Raw genomic sequence first — 15,717 nt, forward strand, 5'->3', positions numbered from 1 at the left:
TTTCCTATTTCCTTTCAACTAGTCAATGAGACTCCTTTATGCTGAGGTGAAAGGCGACTCAATTGACCAATTGCAATGAGCTATAATGCGATCTCAAGCCATTTGAAATGCACATCTCCTCTCAGAATTGACTAATTTATCTCTTTTCAAAAAGGAAATTGGTGCCAGTTTAATCTGGTTGTTTTGGATTGGAACACTTTGCTCCTCGATTTATTTTCATTTTTGATATTTCTACCCGACTATTAACACAATCAGCATTTTCCCCTCGTTTTCCCGGTGAAAGAGCACAAGTGCTGTTTTTGCTGCGGTGGAACCATTCAGCGTGACGCTCGAGTGGCATCATTGCGAGGGTATTCAATGGCTCTACGGGAGCTACTTCAGCTTCGGGAAATGGGCCCAGGTCTGTAGGACTGAAAGTGCTAGGGGGGTTAATTAGGAGAGTTTCTCAACTTAGTAAAAAACAATATATATAATTCTAATGCAGGGATATGCACTGAACAAAAATATAAACGCAAAATGTAAAGTGTTGGTTTCATGAGCTGAAATAAAAGGTCCCAGAAATGTTCCATATGCACAAAAAGCGTATCTCTCTCAAATTTTATCGATAGCAAATTTGAATTAACAAAAATACATTTTTTTTTTTAAGGCACCTGTGTCCAACAGATGCACATCTATATTCCCATACATGTAAAATCCATAGATTAGGGTCTAATGTATTTATTTCAATTGACTGATTTCTTCATATGACCCGTAACTCAGTAAAATCTTTGAAATTGTTGCATGTTGATATTTTTCTTGAGTATATTATGCATTTTTGACAGGCATTTTGAAATGACACGTATACCTGTCCAAATTCTTCATATACAGTTCATACAGTATTTTGAACATTTCCGGAGTGAGTGAGTGAGAGCAGGAGGAAATGATGGTTGTTGAGGATATCTGCTGCCTTGAACCAGATTTTTCCAAGATAGCCCTCACGGCAAAATAACTATCATCCTCAATTCTTAGTGAAAAGCAAAGGCGACCGGATACAAACCAAGGGAGATATGAAAAATAACCTCTTCATATCCTGACCTCCCTGATATTTCTATTATGTCCTTAGGCATCTCTATCAACCCCCCTCCCCCACTGCTTGTCGCCCATCCCTCTGCAATATTGCCCTAGTTCCAGGTCAATATTTCCCTCTTATTTTTTTTTCACCCTCGTTGTGTCTACCTGAGGGGGCAATCAGCTTGATGAAGTGCCTCTCCCAACAGGTCATTAAGATAGACCTGGGAATATTATGTTTAATGGTTGGCCCCAATAATTTCATAAATCATTTATTTTTGCTATCGCACCTGGCCCATTTATTACAGACGATTGAGGCGAAATGCTAGACCCTCCCGTTTTTATTGAGGAGTGGAGACGCTTGTGAATAAGATAATTACGTTTAGCGTTTAGCACCTGTGACTGACTCGCAAGATGGGAGTGAGTGAGAGTAAGACTAGCGGATTGAATCAATATAGTACTTTATTCGATGAGCCCTTTTTTTGGAGTAATATTTCCTGTTTGTCTTTGTTTGTGTGCCTGTCCCCCTCTCCTATTACTATATTGTGTCATTCAAAATCATATTATTGGAATATTTGCTTTGGGGTTTTGTTTGGTTATTGATTTCATTTTGTTTTTCATTTCTTTGTATTCTTCCTGTCAGCTATGAGGATTACGAACCTGAGATCAAGTAAGAGTAAAATGGACAGGTCATCCATTCATGACACACCATCTTCATTATCCATACATTTCATCATAACAAAGTAATGAGTAATGTTTATACCACCACATGCCTTTAGTAAATGTTTAGTGAAGCTCTCCGTCAAGTCGTAGTGAAAGAATACTCACCCACACCTCACATTTGTTCAATATTAGCTAAAATGGATACGCTTCTGGTGAAGTAATCTCAGAATGCTGAAACAAATCTCCCAGTTTGTCACGGGAGAAGTAGTCATGCACTGTGTAATTTAAGCTTTGAAAAAAAGTCTTTGTTTTCATCAATTAATTGATTTGAAGTGCACTGGGATTTCTGTTTATACTAGCATAATTATTCAGAGCTTCGTTATTTGTCAAGGCTTTTGGGACGGCCCTCGGGCACCACATTCAAAATACTGTGTTTACATGTGTTCATATTCATTTGTCTTCCAGTGATTATGCCATACCTGCGAGCCCCGAGGTCATACAGACTGTATCGCCTATTGTCTATGTATTAATTATACACCAAGTACTATTTTAATATTGGAGAGTTACCTTGAGTTTTCCACTGTTCCTGGTGTGGTAATAGTCTCTCTCTCCCGTTTTCTAATTTTAAAGAGTACACTATCTGATGGTCTGTCATGTAATTGATGAATAATGTGTGCAACTCTTGAAAGAAGGCGAGCGAGAGAAAAATTATAGGTGTCCCCAAGGAGCAGGCGATCACCAATGGCGAACACGATTCAATTTAATTTCACTCCTATGTCGATTTTCCGCTTCGTTTCTCTCCTCCCTCCTTCCCTTCATCTAGATTTGTACTTTTCACTGTCTGGTGGACATTTATTTTTACCTACGTTTCTCTTCTATTTATTTTTTTCATCTGTATGTTCACAGACCAAGATAGCAAAACGTTTTGTTTTTAAATGCCATTTTTTTGTTGTGCTTCAGTGAAGAGGTAGTCGCGATGCTCCTTCCGAGTTGTGCACTGCCGACACAATGCTAAGTGGGAAGTCTGAGAACAGTCGCCACTTCAGACCACCTCAGAGGCTTGGTTGACTTAGAAGTCACCTCGGTATCTCCTGTATCTGGTATTGAAACCAAACTAAGACCTTGTTTGTGCATTTCCACCTGTAGCTTCCTGGGACAATGACATATTTACATAGTTAGATTTTTACCATCAGCTACAGTATATGTATGCACAGGTATCTGTCAGACAGAATGCGGGCCCTAGTCCACAATCATCACTGGCGATAGTTTGTGATAGTTCACATACATTTCTTTAGGAAATTACAGACTACAAAAATCGAAGGCACGTATCTTTTCGCAAGTATTCAAGTTCAGTTGTTACTTCTCTAGCAGTTCTGAGAACGTCCAGAATGTTGCCGTTGCCTTGACGTTGTCTCTTTCTGCTTCCAGATCGTGGGTGATTGGGGCCATAGCGCTGCTCTGTCTGCTGGGCCTGACATGGGCCTTCGGCCTGATGTACGTCAACGAGAGCACGGTCATCATGGCCTACCTCTTCACCATCTTCAACTCCCTGCAGGGCATGTTCATATTCATCTTCCACTGTGTCCTCCAGAAGAAGGTGCTTGTTTTACCTTGTGGTTCAGGGACTGTGTTCACAAAGCGTCTCAGAGAAGGAGTGCTGATCCAGGATCAGGTTCCACCCTGTCCATGTAATCTTATTCTTTGTGATCTAAAGGCAAAACTGATCCTAATTCAGCACTCTGACTCTGAGTAGCTTGATACATATGCCCCTGTATTAGCTTGCTGTATGAGCTTTAGTCAGCTTCTCAAACCACACATGAAATACAAAGTGGTTAGCTCACAATTTTACATGACATGTCTTATTACCATGTAGCAAGCTAGAAAGCATTGCCGTTATTAACTACAGTATTCTCACAATATCTCAAAAAAAGTTGTTTGGTTATCTGCGTCTGAATGGGAATGTGTATGTGTGTGTGGTTCACAGGTGCGTAAAGAGTACGGAAAGTGTCTGCGTACCCACTGCTGCAGTGGCAAGAGTGTGGAGAGTTCCATTGGCTCTGGGAAGAGCTCAGCATCCCGCCCACCAGGGCGATATTCCACAGGTTCACAGGTAGGTAGCGCCTCTCCTCTCACCTCTTTCAAATGTCAATGTATTTGGTTGAGTACGAGCATATCTGATAGAGATTTTTACTTGATTCTACCTGCTGATGTTGACCGGCGAGTTAATTGTAGCCCATTTATTGTATTTACTTGGTCAATGTTAATTCATATGTTGTTAACAATACATTTATGAATTATGCAAATAGTCTACGGCACACCATCACGACGGAAGCTGGTTTCCGTCACGACGGAAGCTGGTTTCCGTATCCATAATGAACCTTTTAATTACATACAGCAGCACATTGACACAACGGCTAACCGCTACGCCGAGTTTTCGCCATCAACCGCATGTGAGCGGAAGCGGTCGTAAACACGCTGTAATTTATCGGCAACTCGGAGGCTTTTAAATGAACGTGTAATTAGCAAAGTACATCGTAAACCGGTGGGCTCTGGGTGGTTAGGGAGGTAGGGTTCTCTCTCTAAATGAAAGTTGGATGTGAGACTTGGACAGAGAAAGAGACCTTTGAAATATGGATACTGATCAACCCAACTCCCACACAGCGCTGGGTTGAAATAGAATTATAACTTTTTCGCTCAAAGACTTAAGCTGTGCTTGATTGAGCTTGCATATCTCAATGGAACCAATGGAATAGTCCCAAAAGTGCAAACCCTGCCCATGCTTTTACTGCAGGCAGGCTCGATCAAACGATTAAAGTATCTGAATACTGTAAATACTATTTGAAGGCAAGTCTGCTCCCACAAGCACTTGTACACTTAAACATGGCCTTGACTTTTACAGCAGTGTAGAGTTATGAGAGGTAGCAATAACACCAGTGAAACTTAGCAATAACAGCAACGAGAGGTAGCAATAACAGCAACGAGAGGTAGCAATAACAGCAACGAGAGCTAGCAATAACAGTAGCAATGACTCAATTGTGATAACACTATTGTGAGGTGTGGAAGTCAAACCTTTACAAAGCCTTACAGAAAAATACAGTCTCAAAGACTACAGTAATGTACTGTGTATGTCTTCAGCAACAAGAGGTCTGAATGAATGTATCATCAAAGAATTGAGGTGTTTTTTTTATGGTGAATGTTGCTGCACACACCCAAGACAGACTGTATACGTCCTAACTGGAGGCCACTGATTACATTACCGTTACAGAACCCCACTGATGTGTTAGTTTTACTGTTCCCTCTCTGCAGAGCCGGATCCGTCGGATGTGGAACGACACAGTCAGGAAACAGTCAGAGTCGTCTTTCATAACCGGCGACATCAACAGCTCAGCGTCGTTGAACAGAGGTAATATTCAGTCAATTTGCACCACACATGCTTGAACGCGCCGCAACCCACTAGCCTCTCCTTAAGGTTTTCAACGTTGTGTGATGTGGAGGAAGAAGGGAAAAATTGCCTTTGTGACAAAAGCCGAAGGATTTCGTGTTGGGTCCTGAAGAGCTTATGGGTGCTTTTGTTCCACCTCCGCACGAAGACACCTGTTTGGAATGATTGACGAATAGTGGTCTTCTGTCTGGACCGTGATTGTTTGAATCAGGTGTGTTAGTGCTGGGCTGGACCAAAATCATACACACACAGTAGCTCGCTAGGCCTGGAGTTGGAGATTCCTGCGTTATGCTCATCCAGTGTCCTGACTGTGAAATATGCTATCCTTCAAGTCAGCATATTAGCCTATGGGTTGTTCTCACACTTGACAAGAGATGGTCCACTTTGTGACTTGTGACAGAACTAGAATAGGGAAAGAGTTGGATGAACATGTTTTAGTTTAATTTTTTTAAGATGAGTCATTCCTCTCCCCCTCACCTGCTCATATAGAAAGTTGACCTGCTGTTAATGAAAAAGTATTCATCCCTTACCTTATTAAAATAGCAACTCATCCTAAATGACCTTGACTTTTGTAAAATAATTAAGCTTTTACATGTGATAATGCAGTTGGTGTATGTGCTAATTGATCAAATTAAGAAACTTTTAATTTGTTTCAAAAGGGTGGATTGGATGGAACCAAGAACCAAAGTAAATGCCAATATGCATTGCTCAAAGCATGATTTAATTTGCCTAACCAAAAAGCAGTTGGACAAGAGCAAAATATTCATTTGAGGCAGGACTATTTGTAAATGCTATACCCGTCTTCATGACAGCTGTCAACCAACAAAGTGCGAAACCAAGAAAGTAATGGTAATTGCTTTGATCTTTAAAAATAAGTTGAACCATCCACAAACGCTTATCTCCCAATTTCATTATATGATGACAATTATCTCCCAATTTCGTGATATGATGACAGTTATCTCCCAAGACAATCATGGAAATACACAATAGCACATTGGATAGCGGTCCAAATAAATACACGTGTGTAGTGTGGACCCTGAGGTCTGAGTGTCAGAGGCATTATATAATCCTCCTAGACCATATCTGCACTAGATGATGATGCCACCCCCCCTGACGTTTCTCAGAGACGACTCCTCTCCAGACATTGGGTCCCTTGATGGAGGGGTTGAGTCCCTGCCACTACCTCACTCTCTAAATCTGCTCGCCGCTCCCTCTCAACCGGACACTAATGCGCCGTTTAGATGATGGATGGATGTTCGACGGTGAGAGGAAGTGTCGGGATCTCAATAATTAGGCACTCAGCGACGAGCGCCATCTCCCAAGATGTGGGCTCTTAGCTGGGGGAGGGGGAGAGAGAAAGGAGTGGAGCTCAGTGGGGTGGGCAGGCCTAGAAGACACTGCCGTAGATATATCACTAAGACCAGGAAGAGGGGAGTGAATGAATGAACACGTTTTCAGCTCAAGACGTTGAAACACGTCAGGTCTGATGCATAAAGCGTGAGAATAAACACCAAGTCTGCACAGATGCATTTTCAGTCTGGCGCAGGATAACGCATTATGTTCTGAAACGTCGTAAACATCACAAACCTTCCCCTTGCTCTTCTCTGCAATGTTATTATGGTATTACAGCATATGTGGAAGAGCATACATCTCTCCCTGCTAGTCCTTCTTTAACTCGATATTCAGTACCTTGCCTCAGTCTCTGCATAACTGTTGCTGACTCCATACTTCTCTCCTCTTGAGAGGGAAGCATGCAATCATCTTGATAGCCTCGACTTGCTTAATTTATCCCCGCATTCATGATTTGGAACTGGTCCAATATATCAAACACAGACCCCATAAGTGGGGGAACCAACACAGGGTGGGGAGGAGCTGTTTATCATTTCAAATTAGGTTGGTATTTTTGGAAGGCTTCAGAATTAGAGAAGCAACAGCAACAAGAAACGAGCACATAGGTTCTAATTTCCATTTGATATAATCACTAATGGATACATGCGTCCATATTAATAGCCACATCAAACAATGTATGCAAATGAAGTCTAAAATAGGAGTTTAGTTGAGTAAATTGTGATATTGTGATTCTGTTTCGATGCATCGACGTGATTGTTCGAGTTGAAGATACTCCTGCAATGATATATTCATAAAATGATCTGCCTCTTAAAACTCACTTAGTGAAGTTATTCAACTGGATAACTGATTGGACTTAAATATTTTTTGTTGTTGTCCTTTGGGCAATTATAATGTTGGCCATTTTGTTCATGATTATAACACTACACTGGCTTTGCTGTGTGGTCAGAGGAGTAGACAACCCAACAGGAAACTGATTTAGGTTCAAATTCTAGTCAATAATACATGTTCTAAGACAATAGCACAGCTACAGAATAGTGCCTGTAGTCACACATAACAGAAGTTCCCCCTCTGTACCATTCCCATTATGCCCTTGCTGGCCAAATTACACATACTGTAATTGTTAGCCCATTCCCAACATGTTATCATTAGGTCAGTGCGTTATGCACTTAGTACAGTATGCATAACGGAGCTGTACACAATCTTCAAAGTTAGCTATCATAATTAGTCATACATCTTCCAACTCTTGCCATTTCCTTGAGTCCTCTACCTCTCCGTTCAGAATTGGTTCAGGCGTAGAATCGAGACACACAGACATTCCCTGGCACTGTATGTACAAGGCCAGAGTTATCGGTCATTAGAGAACCGGTTTGTCTCCTTCGTTTATTTCTTTCTTTCTTTCTCTCTCCTCTCTCTCTTTCTCTCTCTCTCTCTTTCTCTCTCTCTCTCTCTCTCTCTCTTTTTCTTTCTTTCTTCTTTCTTTCTTTCTTCCTGGCTCTGACAGATTCAGAGCACTGCGAGAGCACAGTGTCCCTCGTCGGCAGAACTAATTGGCATGCATTTCCGCCTCTGCTGATTTCTTTTTTTGGGGGGGGGGGGGGATATTTATGCAGTCATTGGTACACACTGCACACTTGAATGGGGTATGTCATAGAGCGCATGTTAGGATCTCAATAATATCATATTATGTGCATTGAATCGGAAGAGAGAAAACATACTCTTAGATGTTTCGGCAATTTGAACATAACATATAAACAGGAGCTTATTGCAGATATGTTCAACTGGATACCGTAACTCACAATATTGAAATATTTCACAAAATGTTGCAATTTTCCATAAAAAGCCAGTTTGTTTTTTCTTCACTAACTGCTGTGCGGCATTCAACCCACATCCAAACTACCTCCTCCTCATTCATAGACGTTGTGTTATCTTCTAGTCTAGATACATTTGGTCACATTGCTCAAAGTTAAACGTTTATTTAGAACTGATCTGGGAACAGATGAGTCCCACAGGCAAAGGCATCAGTCACTGCCACATAGTCCAGAGTGACGATTACACAAGTAGAATCGGAGCCTCTATTTTCACAAACCTCCACTTTTGTTCAAACGAAGTAAAGTAGAAAGATGTGGTACAGGGCAAAAGGGACTGCGAAGGGACTACAATCAGCACTGTAATGGCACTTCCCATCCATGAGATGTTTTATTTGAGGGTATTTCTGCCAGGGAATTGTCTATGGGAAAGATGAATGCCAAGAATTGAAGGCAATATTCGATTGGACAAATTGCATGGGAGATGTAGACCATTTACACAACGTAATACAGTAACCCGGAAATGTTACCTGCCAAAAGCTTTCATAACATCCTTCTTCAAATCAAATGGAGTTAACATGTTCCGTACTGTAGAGTGTGGTAATTTGACCATGTTATGTTCAGGTATGTTATTGAAGTGTTATGTCTTCATTTTGTGTATGTCTATGCTTCAAAACAATGTCTATGTATGTACTGTTGCACACTGTCAGCTAGCATCTGTACCTTGTACATGGGGTGGAATTGGGAGGGGGGGAAACAACATTCAGCTCAAAAGCATTTGTAAAATGAGATGGTCAATTTGGGACGCCCCCCCCCTTCAATTCTACCTCCTGAATGTGAGCACAACAATTCTAACAATGCGAAATGAACGTTTATCCCATTGAATAAACAGAGTCATCATTGACCCACCTCACTGCTGCCGTCGTGATAAACCATGATCATGTCTGTTTCAAGCTTTGCTACGTCTGTAGCCCAACTGTTTAACAACTCGCCCTTAATGATCATGTGAATGTGTATTGCTGTCATTGCCTCGGCTGCGTTTGCCTGACTGATACATATGTTCTCTCTCTTTTTCTCTCCCTCTACTTCCCTCTCTCTCTCTCTCCCTCTGTCTCTATCTGGCTGCTCCAGGGGCAATGGCTAACCATCTTATAACTAACGCACTCCTCCGTCCCCATGGCACTAACAATCCCTATAACACATTGCTCGGGGAATCGGCCGTCTATAACAACCCGTCAGTGGGCATGTACAACATGCAAGGTGTGCCAGCCTTCTTTTCATTCCTTCATGAATGTCGCTAGAACGTCGCTAGACATGACTTTTTTGCTACAAAAATCTGCGTTTGTCCCCAAAATACCTGCTAGAGGCTTTTGGCGGGGGGGGGGGGGGGGGGGGGGGGGGGTATATGGTGGCTTCCCATTGGGGCATGCCATTCCGTCACTAATAATTTTGTCACACTCCAAACTCATTCATGTGCCTCACTTACCTGGCATGCATAATTCAGTGTGGGGAAATGGTGCAACAAAGCAAAACTATTGGGAAGGGACGTCAGCACGCCAATTGGGAGCTGAAAACACCACCAGTCGTTTGATGTTTTGCTGCACTGTTGTCCATGAAGCTTGCTGTGGTTGTCCATGAAGCTTGCTGTGGTTGTCCATGAAGCTTGCTGTGGTTGTCCATGAAGCTTGCTGTGGTGGTCCATGAAGCTTGCTGTGTGCACTGCAACTTCAAAGTGTTGCTCTTAGATTGTTGAGTGAACATCCTTGTTCTGTTAGTGCTCCCAATCAATGATTCTAATATTTTTTTTAAAAACACAGAAGGTGAGCTACTAATGAAGTAGCATAAACAACATAACTTTTCTACCTCCGGGCTCCTTTCCAATAAGACAACATGATGTTGGCAATTTTTATGACACTAAACCGCCTGAACCTTCCTAATTATGTAAAGGGCCAGTATCCCATTGGTACTTATGAGCCTCAAAATCTGTAAAGCAGTATGTTTGCACAACCAGCAAAAAACAACATCAATGCACTACAATACTGTTGTTTTGCAGTTCATTAAAAATAATGCACAAAAACTAGAGATTTTTCTACCAAAGCTGTCCAATATATTAAAAGTACATGTCAGGCAAATTGTGTCTGAAAATGTGACTGAAATGTATTTAGTCAGATCAATACTGCTGAAATGTCTGTTATCGTATTTCAAGACTAAACTGTCAAATAGGAGTTTTATGGAGTAACACCAGCAGAGCCAATTACTGTATCAATGATGAACCCGTCCAAATAGTACTATCATAACTGTTCAAATATGGATGATTATAGTAGAATTGCTCAAATGTTACCACAGGAAATGCATGTAGGTTGCTATAGGTGCAATTTTAACGTGAGCTGCAAAGTTAAAGGGGAAGTGTAGGATTTCAAATGTCGGCTAACTTTAGCCACCGCTGACCAAAAATCGATGGGATTGATAGGGGCATGTGCACAAGTGTTTGTTTGCAATGGAGATTACTAGCATGTCATGTAATAACAATATTAATAATGTACATCATATATGTAAACTCATCTTCCCCCCTTGAATATACTCCGGTTATGGTTTCTAAGAAAGTGTTATCAAATACGCATGGTGACATCACACATGGGAGGTCATGTCTGGACGCATCATCAAGCCTGTGTGAACGTCTCTTCTACCTGTTACTGTTATGCTTACTTGTGTTTTTTTCTTTGTCTTTCCTTTTCCTCATGCTGTCAATAAGACCCCTACAGAGAGACAAGTATGGGAGTCAAACTAAACATTGCTTACCAAATGTAATTGACCTTAGCTTTACTTTCTTCTCACTCTATGCTGACAAAGGGGGAATGAGAAAACAGTCGTCTTATTTGGAAGTAGAAATGAACTATTCAAAATGGCAGACGTTCCTCCGAAATTATCAGCCACTTCTGGAGAATGTCCATCAAATATATTCACAAAGGAGATGCCTTGAAAGAACTTGATGTCTTCTGCAAATCGATCAGCCCCAAGGAGCATCCATTTGATCTAATAAGATCCAGAGGAGGCTGGTGGCAGGAGCCGTTAGAGGAAAGGCTCATTGTAATGGCTGGACTGGAATTAATGGAACAGAGTCAAATGTGGTTTCCATCTGTCTGATGTTTTTAATACCGTTCCGTTTGTTTCCAGTCATTACAATGAGCCTTTCCTCCTATACCTCCCACCAGCCTCCGCTGATAAGATATTATCATCATGTATAGCTGACAATGTAAGATTAAATTGGCCGAAGTAGCATGCTCCTGGTCCTAAGAGATTGAACTAATCTCAAATGTTGGCCTATCAAAATCCAATGCCAATCTTGGAACTTGGTCACCACCGGCATATGTTACTGTTTTACATTAATACAAGTTGAACTGCACTTTGCAGAAAACAAAGGTCAAACCTACGTACAGTTTTTGCAAAAAAAAAAAAAAAAGAGGTGGAAGGCTTAACTTTACACGTTCCTCTTTCAAACACATTTTAAATAGCCTGATGACCTTGTGTGAGGCTGAATGTTGACATTTCCCAAATTTGCATTGACGTATCCCTCCCTATAAGACGCTGTGTACATTTTAATATAAAACATCCATACTTTCTCTGCATGAGAGAACAGAAAGTCCTTTCCTAATGTATAACTGTAAAGTTGACCCCTTATCACCATGTCCTCTATGGCCTATATTTATCATTGCGGAGTCATTAAGTTTACCATTAACTTTCTTTCTATATTAGTCTATGGACAAATCCATTTCTTAAACGTAGACTCAGCAGTATGACATCATCATGCTAAAAAACATCACAATTCAAATCTGCCAAGACTGCTACTATTGGCTCTTCCCTATTTACCCCACCCCCAATCCCAAATGCCCACATTGCGGCAGATTTAAATGTTGTTTTTGTTGATGGCTGTAGGCAGGAAGTTGCACACAGTGTATGAATATGGCATATTGCTGAGTGTACCTTTTAAATAGGGGATAATTGAACTGGGGTCCAAATGTATAGACAGAGCTGTAGGTAGTGTATCTCACTCTTTAAAGGAAATGCATGGCTGAGGTTTGTTGTTGTTGAGTGTATGTGCCTAAAGCTTTACATGTTGTTGATTGTCACACACATATATAAATGTTCTCATGTTTGGACTAAGTTATTCCCAACTACATCACAACACAAGCCAAACAGAGGAGATCATGATATAAATGTAGATTGCGTTACAAGTACTTGTGTGTTGCTTGAGTAAAGGTAAGTGTATCTAGTATTGACGGACTATGTTAAAGCATTTAGACAATCTTGCAGTTTGTGAACGTACCATATGTACGCAACACAAAAATCAAGCGAAAGAGTGATGACCTAGGCCTAGATATCACAATCTGTGAGCCACCCTGAAGGTTGCACAACACATTAAAAGAAAGGAGATAGTTTTGGCGTGCCTAATGTTTGCATGACCACGTCCAAGCGGCTGACATTTAGCCGTTCTAATGAGCGACCGCTACTTCCGTTCCTCTCATATGAGCTTCTCTCCTCTTTTCCTCTTTATTCCCCAGAGGGAATCCTGAACAATGCCCGGGATACAAGTGTCATGGATACTCTACCACTGAATGGTAACCACGGCAACAGCTACAGCATCGCCAGTGCAGAGTACATGAGCGACTGTGTCCAGATCATCGACCGGGGCTACAACCACAAGGAGACCACGCTGGAGAAGAAGATCCTGAAAGAGCTGACCTCCAATTACATCCCTTCCTACCTGAACAATCACGAGCAAAACCGCAACCTCATGAACAAGCTGGTGAACAACGTGAGCAACGGAGGCAAGGATGTTGGTCTGGGGGGTATGGGGATGGGTGTAGGGATGGGGGGGATGGGCATGAATGTAGCACTGGGTTTGGATGATCAGTCTTCCTTCCCTCCGCACCTCCACGATGAGGGTCTGGGCCTGGAGTTGATTCGGGAGGAGTCCAACGCCCCTCTTCTGCCCCAGAGACCACCATTGCTGCCGCCCGTGGACAACCTCCACCACAACCACCTCCACAACCAGGGCCTGCCGCATCAGCCTCCGCTCCCCCACCACCACCACCCAGCCTTCTCCTCGGCCACCACCATCTCGTCCTCGTCCCGCCGGCGGATCCCGCAGGAAAACAGCGAGAGCTTCTTCCCCCTGCTCACCAACGAGAACACCCAAGACGTGGAGCCGACTTCGCCCAGCTCCCACCCCCACCACCTGCAACACCACAGGGACTCCCTCTACACCAGCATGCCCGTGCTGGCAGGCCTACCGGATACCACAGCTAACGGCACCACCACTGCCCCCCTTGCTGATAAAGATGCAGGAGAGGGCCTACCGGCAGGGGGCAAGAGCCCAGAGGCCAGCCAGGACGATGTCTACTACAAGAGCATGCCCAACCTTGGCTCACGTAACCACCTGCACCAGCTGCACTCCTACTACCAGCTGGGGAGGGGCAGCAGTGACGGGTTCATCGTGCCCCCCAACAAGGAGGATCTGCCCCCTGAAGAGGCCCTCCAGGAGCCCTCGCACCTGATCACCAGCCTATAGGCCTACAGACCCAACCCCCCCTGACCCATTCGCCCCAATCCCTTATTGCCGTGGTACCCGCTTTTTTCTGCCTCCCCTTCGCCCTACGCGTTCCCCAGTTTTTTTTTTTTTTTACTCCGTGTCCCGAATTTGAAAAGCGAAACTGATGCCTGTCTCAATACTGACAGCAAACAGAATATTGAAACTTATGTTTTGTGGATAATACGACTCGACTCGGTTAGATGTTGGAGAAATCTATTGATGTGCATTTCACTTTTTTTGCGAGATGCCGAACCTTGTATGGATTGATGTGTTTTCTCTCAGTGGGAGGGGAGATGAGCACTCGGGACAGCTGGAACTCGGGCTCTGAAATGTATTTTGACAGTCCAAAGGAACTACAAACGGACCCAAAAAACGTTCTGCTACTAGTTGATGTGTAGAGTTAAAATCGGAACAAATCAAGAATAAGACTATTTTATTATACTTCTGTATCCATACTGGCTTTTTAAGGGGGGTTCTTCCTCTATGGTGATTTTGCAGCACATTTTGTGCTGAAGTGTTCCTGCAAGTTCGACTAAACAGATTTTGAACATTGAAGGAATTTAAATCACATGTGCTTTACAGCATATTTTTGGTTTTCTTGTTTTTTTCCTTTTGCTGTAACAATAATAACTGTTGAAGAAGATGGAGGAAAAAAAACTAATAACAGAGAATTCTGAGGTATTTCTATGTAAATGTACAGATACTAGCATTGCACATAATAGTATAATTTTTGTTCCACCCAAACCTTTGTCTCTGTAAATGTAGTTGGTTCGGAGCATTTCCTTTCTGTTGTGCTGGTCTTGAGTATTATTTTGCCTTTTAATTTTTTCCAAAAGACAACAAACAAAGCAACAAAACTAAATAACACCAAAAAAAAATCACAAAACACTTATTAGCGTACATAGCGGTGTAACCACCAATGTTTTCCAAACCATCTTTATTTTACAGTTTGATTATTTCTTCACTGTGTGGATAGAAAGAGAATTCTGGTTCACCCACCATAGAAGGGGACGAAATCACATGTGTAAGAAAAGTTGGCCAAGAGTTGGCCTGCAGATAGAGATCTATTTTCTTTCCTCATCAGTTAAGAGACAGGTGCTTCTCAGAGAGAAAGAGAACAAAATCAATATCAATAAGTAACTTGGCACCACAAAACTGAATTTTTCGAGTGAGGAAAAACAACTGGAAATATATTTATTTATTTGTTCAAATGACAAAATACAGTGATCAACGGAGGTAAAGAATTCAGCAGCACGGAGTAGTTTTTATTATGAGTATGATTATGGCTTTTTATTTATTCATTTTTGTATGGGTTTCCAAGTTGAATGACCTCATAACTAATATTTGTTGTAACAGTGAAACTTGTTTGCCAACAAATAAATTACTGATTAAGATTTACCACGTAGTTATCGCAAAGGTTTTGTGTTTTTTGTGGGTTTTACATTACTATGTCTCCAAAAGGCAAAGCAAGGCCTTCCTTGTAAAGATAGTGTTGTATGAGCTCCGTTTCGAAAATACCTCAATAGATTCAGCTATTTCATGAACACAATAAATGACAATGTATCACTGCCGGTATAATGTACTCTGTATGTGTGGGATAACAACTGAGTGAGTGCACAAAAGACTGAACGTCAATCAATTTACCCCATGAAGAACGGTGGGTAAGTAATCATTCATTTTCATATGAATTTTGGCCTTTATACAATGGATGGGTCTAACCCTGGGTGTTGATTGGTTACAATATTGACGTTGACTTTTACTTACAGATCATTCATTACTGTGTTTTATCAGATTATTGACTTTCTCAACTGAGTGGGTAT

The 15,717-nt window shown here is 41.9% G+C and overlaps 1 protein-coding gene across 14 annotated transcripts in view; it reads left to right on the top strand.

Annotated features, from left to right (window-relative positions):
• The window catches only part of LOC115194263 (adhesion G protein-coupled receptor L3-like), a 302,955-nt gene extending 287,655 nt beyond the window's left edge, over positions 1 to 15,300 (top strand). For 5 of the 14 annotated variants that reach the window (XM_029753843.1, XM_029753842.1, XM_029753845.1 and 2 more), the window contains 6 exons: positions 3,139 to 3,307; positions 3,695 to 3,820; positions 5,017 to 5,113; positions 9,439 to 9,567; positions 11,060 to 11,077; positions 12,867 to 15,300. In XM_029753843.1, coding sequence (XP_029609703.1) covers positions 3,139 to 3,307; positions 3,695 to 3,820; positions 5,017 to 5,113; positions 9,439 to 9,567; positions 11,060 to 11,077; positions 12,867 to 13,876 — 1,549 coding nt within the window. In that variant the 3' untranslated portion in view covers positions 13,877 to 15,300. Of the gene's footprint in view, positions 1 to 3,138; positions 3,308 to 3,694; positions 3,821 to 5,016; positions 5,114 to 9,438; positions 9,568 to 11,059; positions 11,112 to 12,866 lie in introns of all 14 variants that reach the window. The other 9 variants (XM_029753848.1, XM_029753849.1, XM_029753852.1 and 6 more) reach the window with 4 other exon arrangements.
• The last annotated feature ends 417 nt before the right edge of the window (positions 15,301 to 15,717 follow it).

Source organism: Salmo trutta, chromosome 5 (genome assembly GCF_901001165.1).
Source record: "Salmo trutta chromosome 5, fSalTru1.1, whole genome shotgun sequence".
NCBI lineage: Eukaryota > Metazoa > Chordata > Actinopteri > Salmoniformes > Salmonidae > Salmo > Salmo trutta.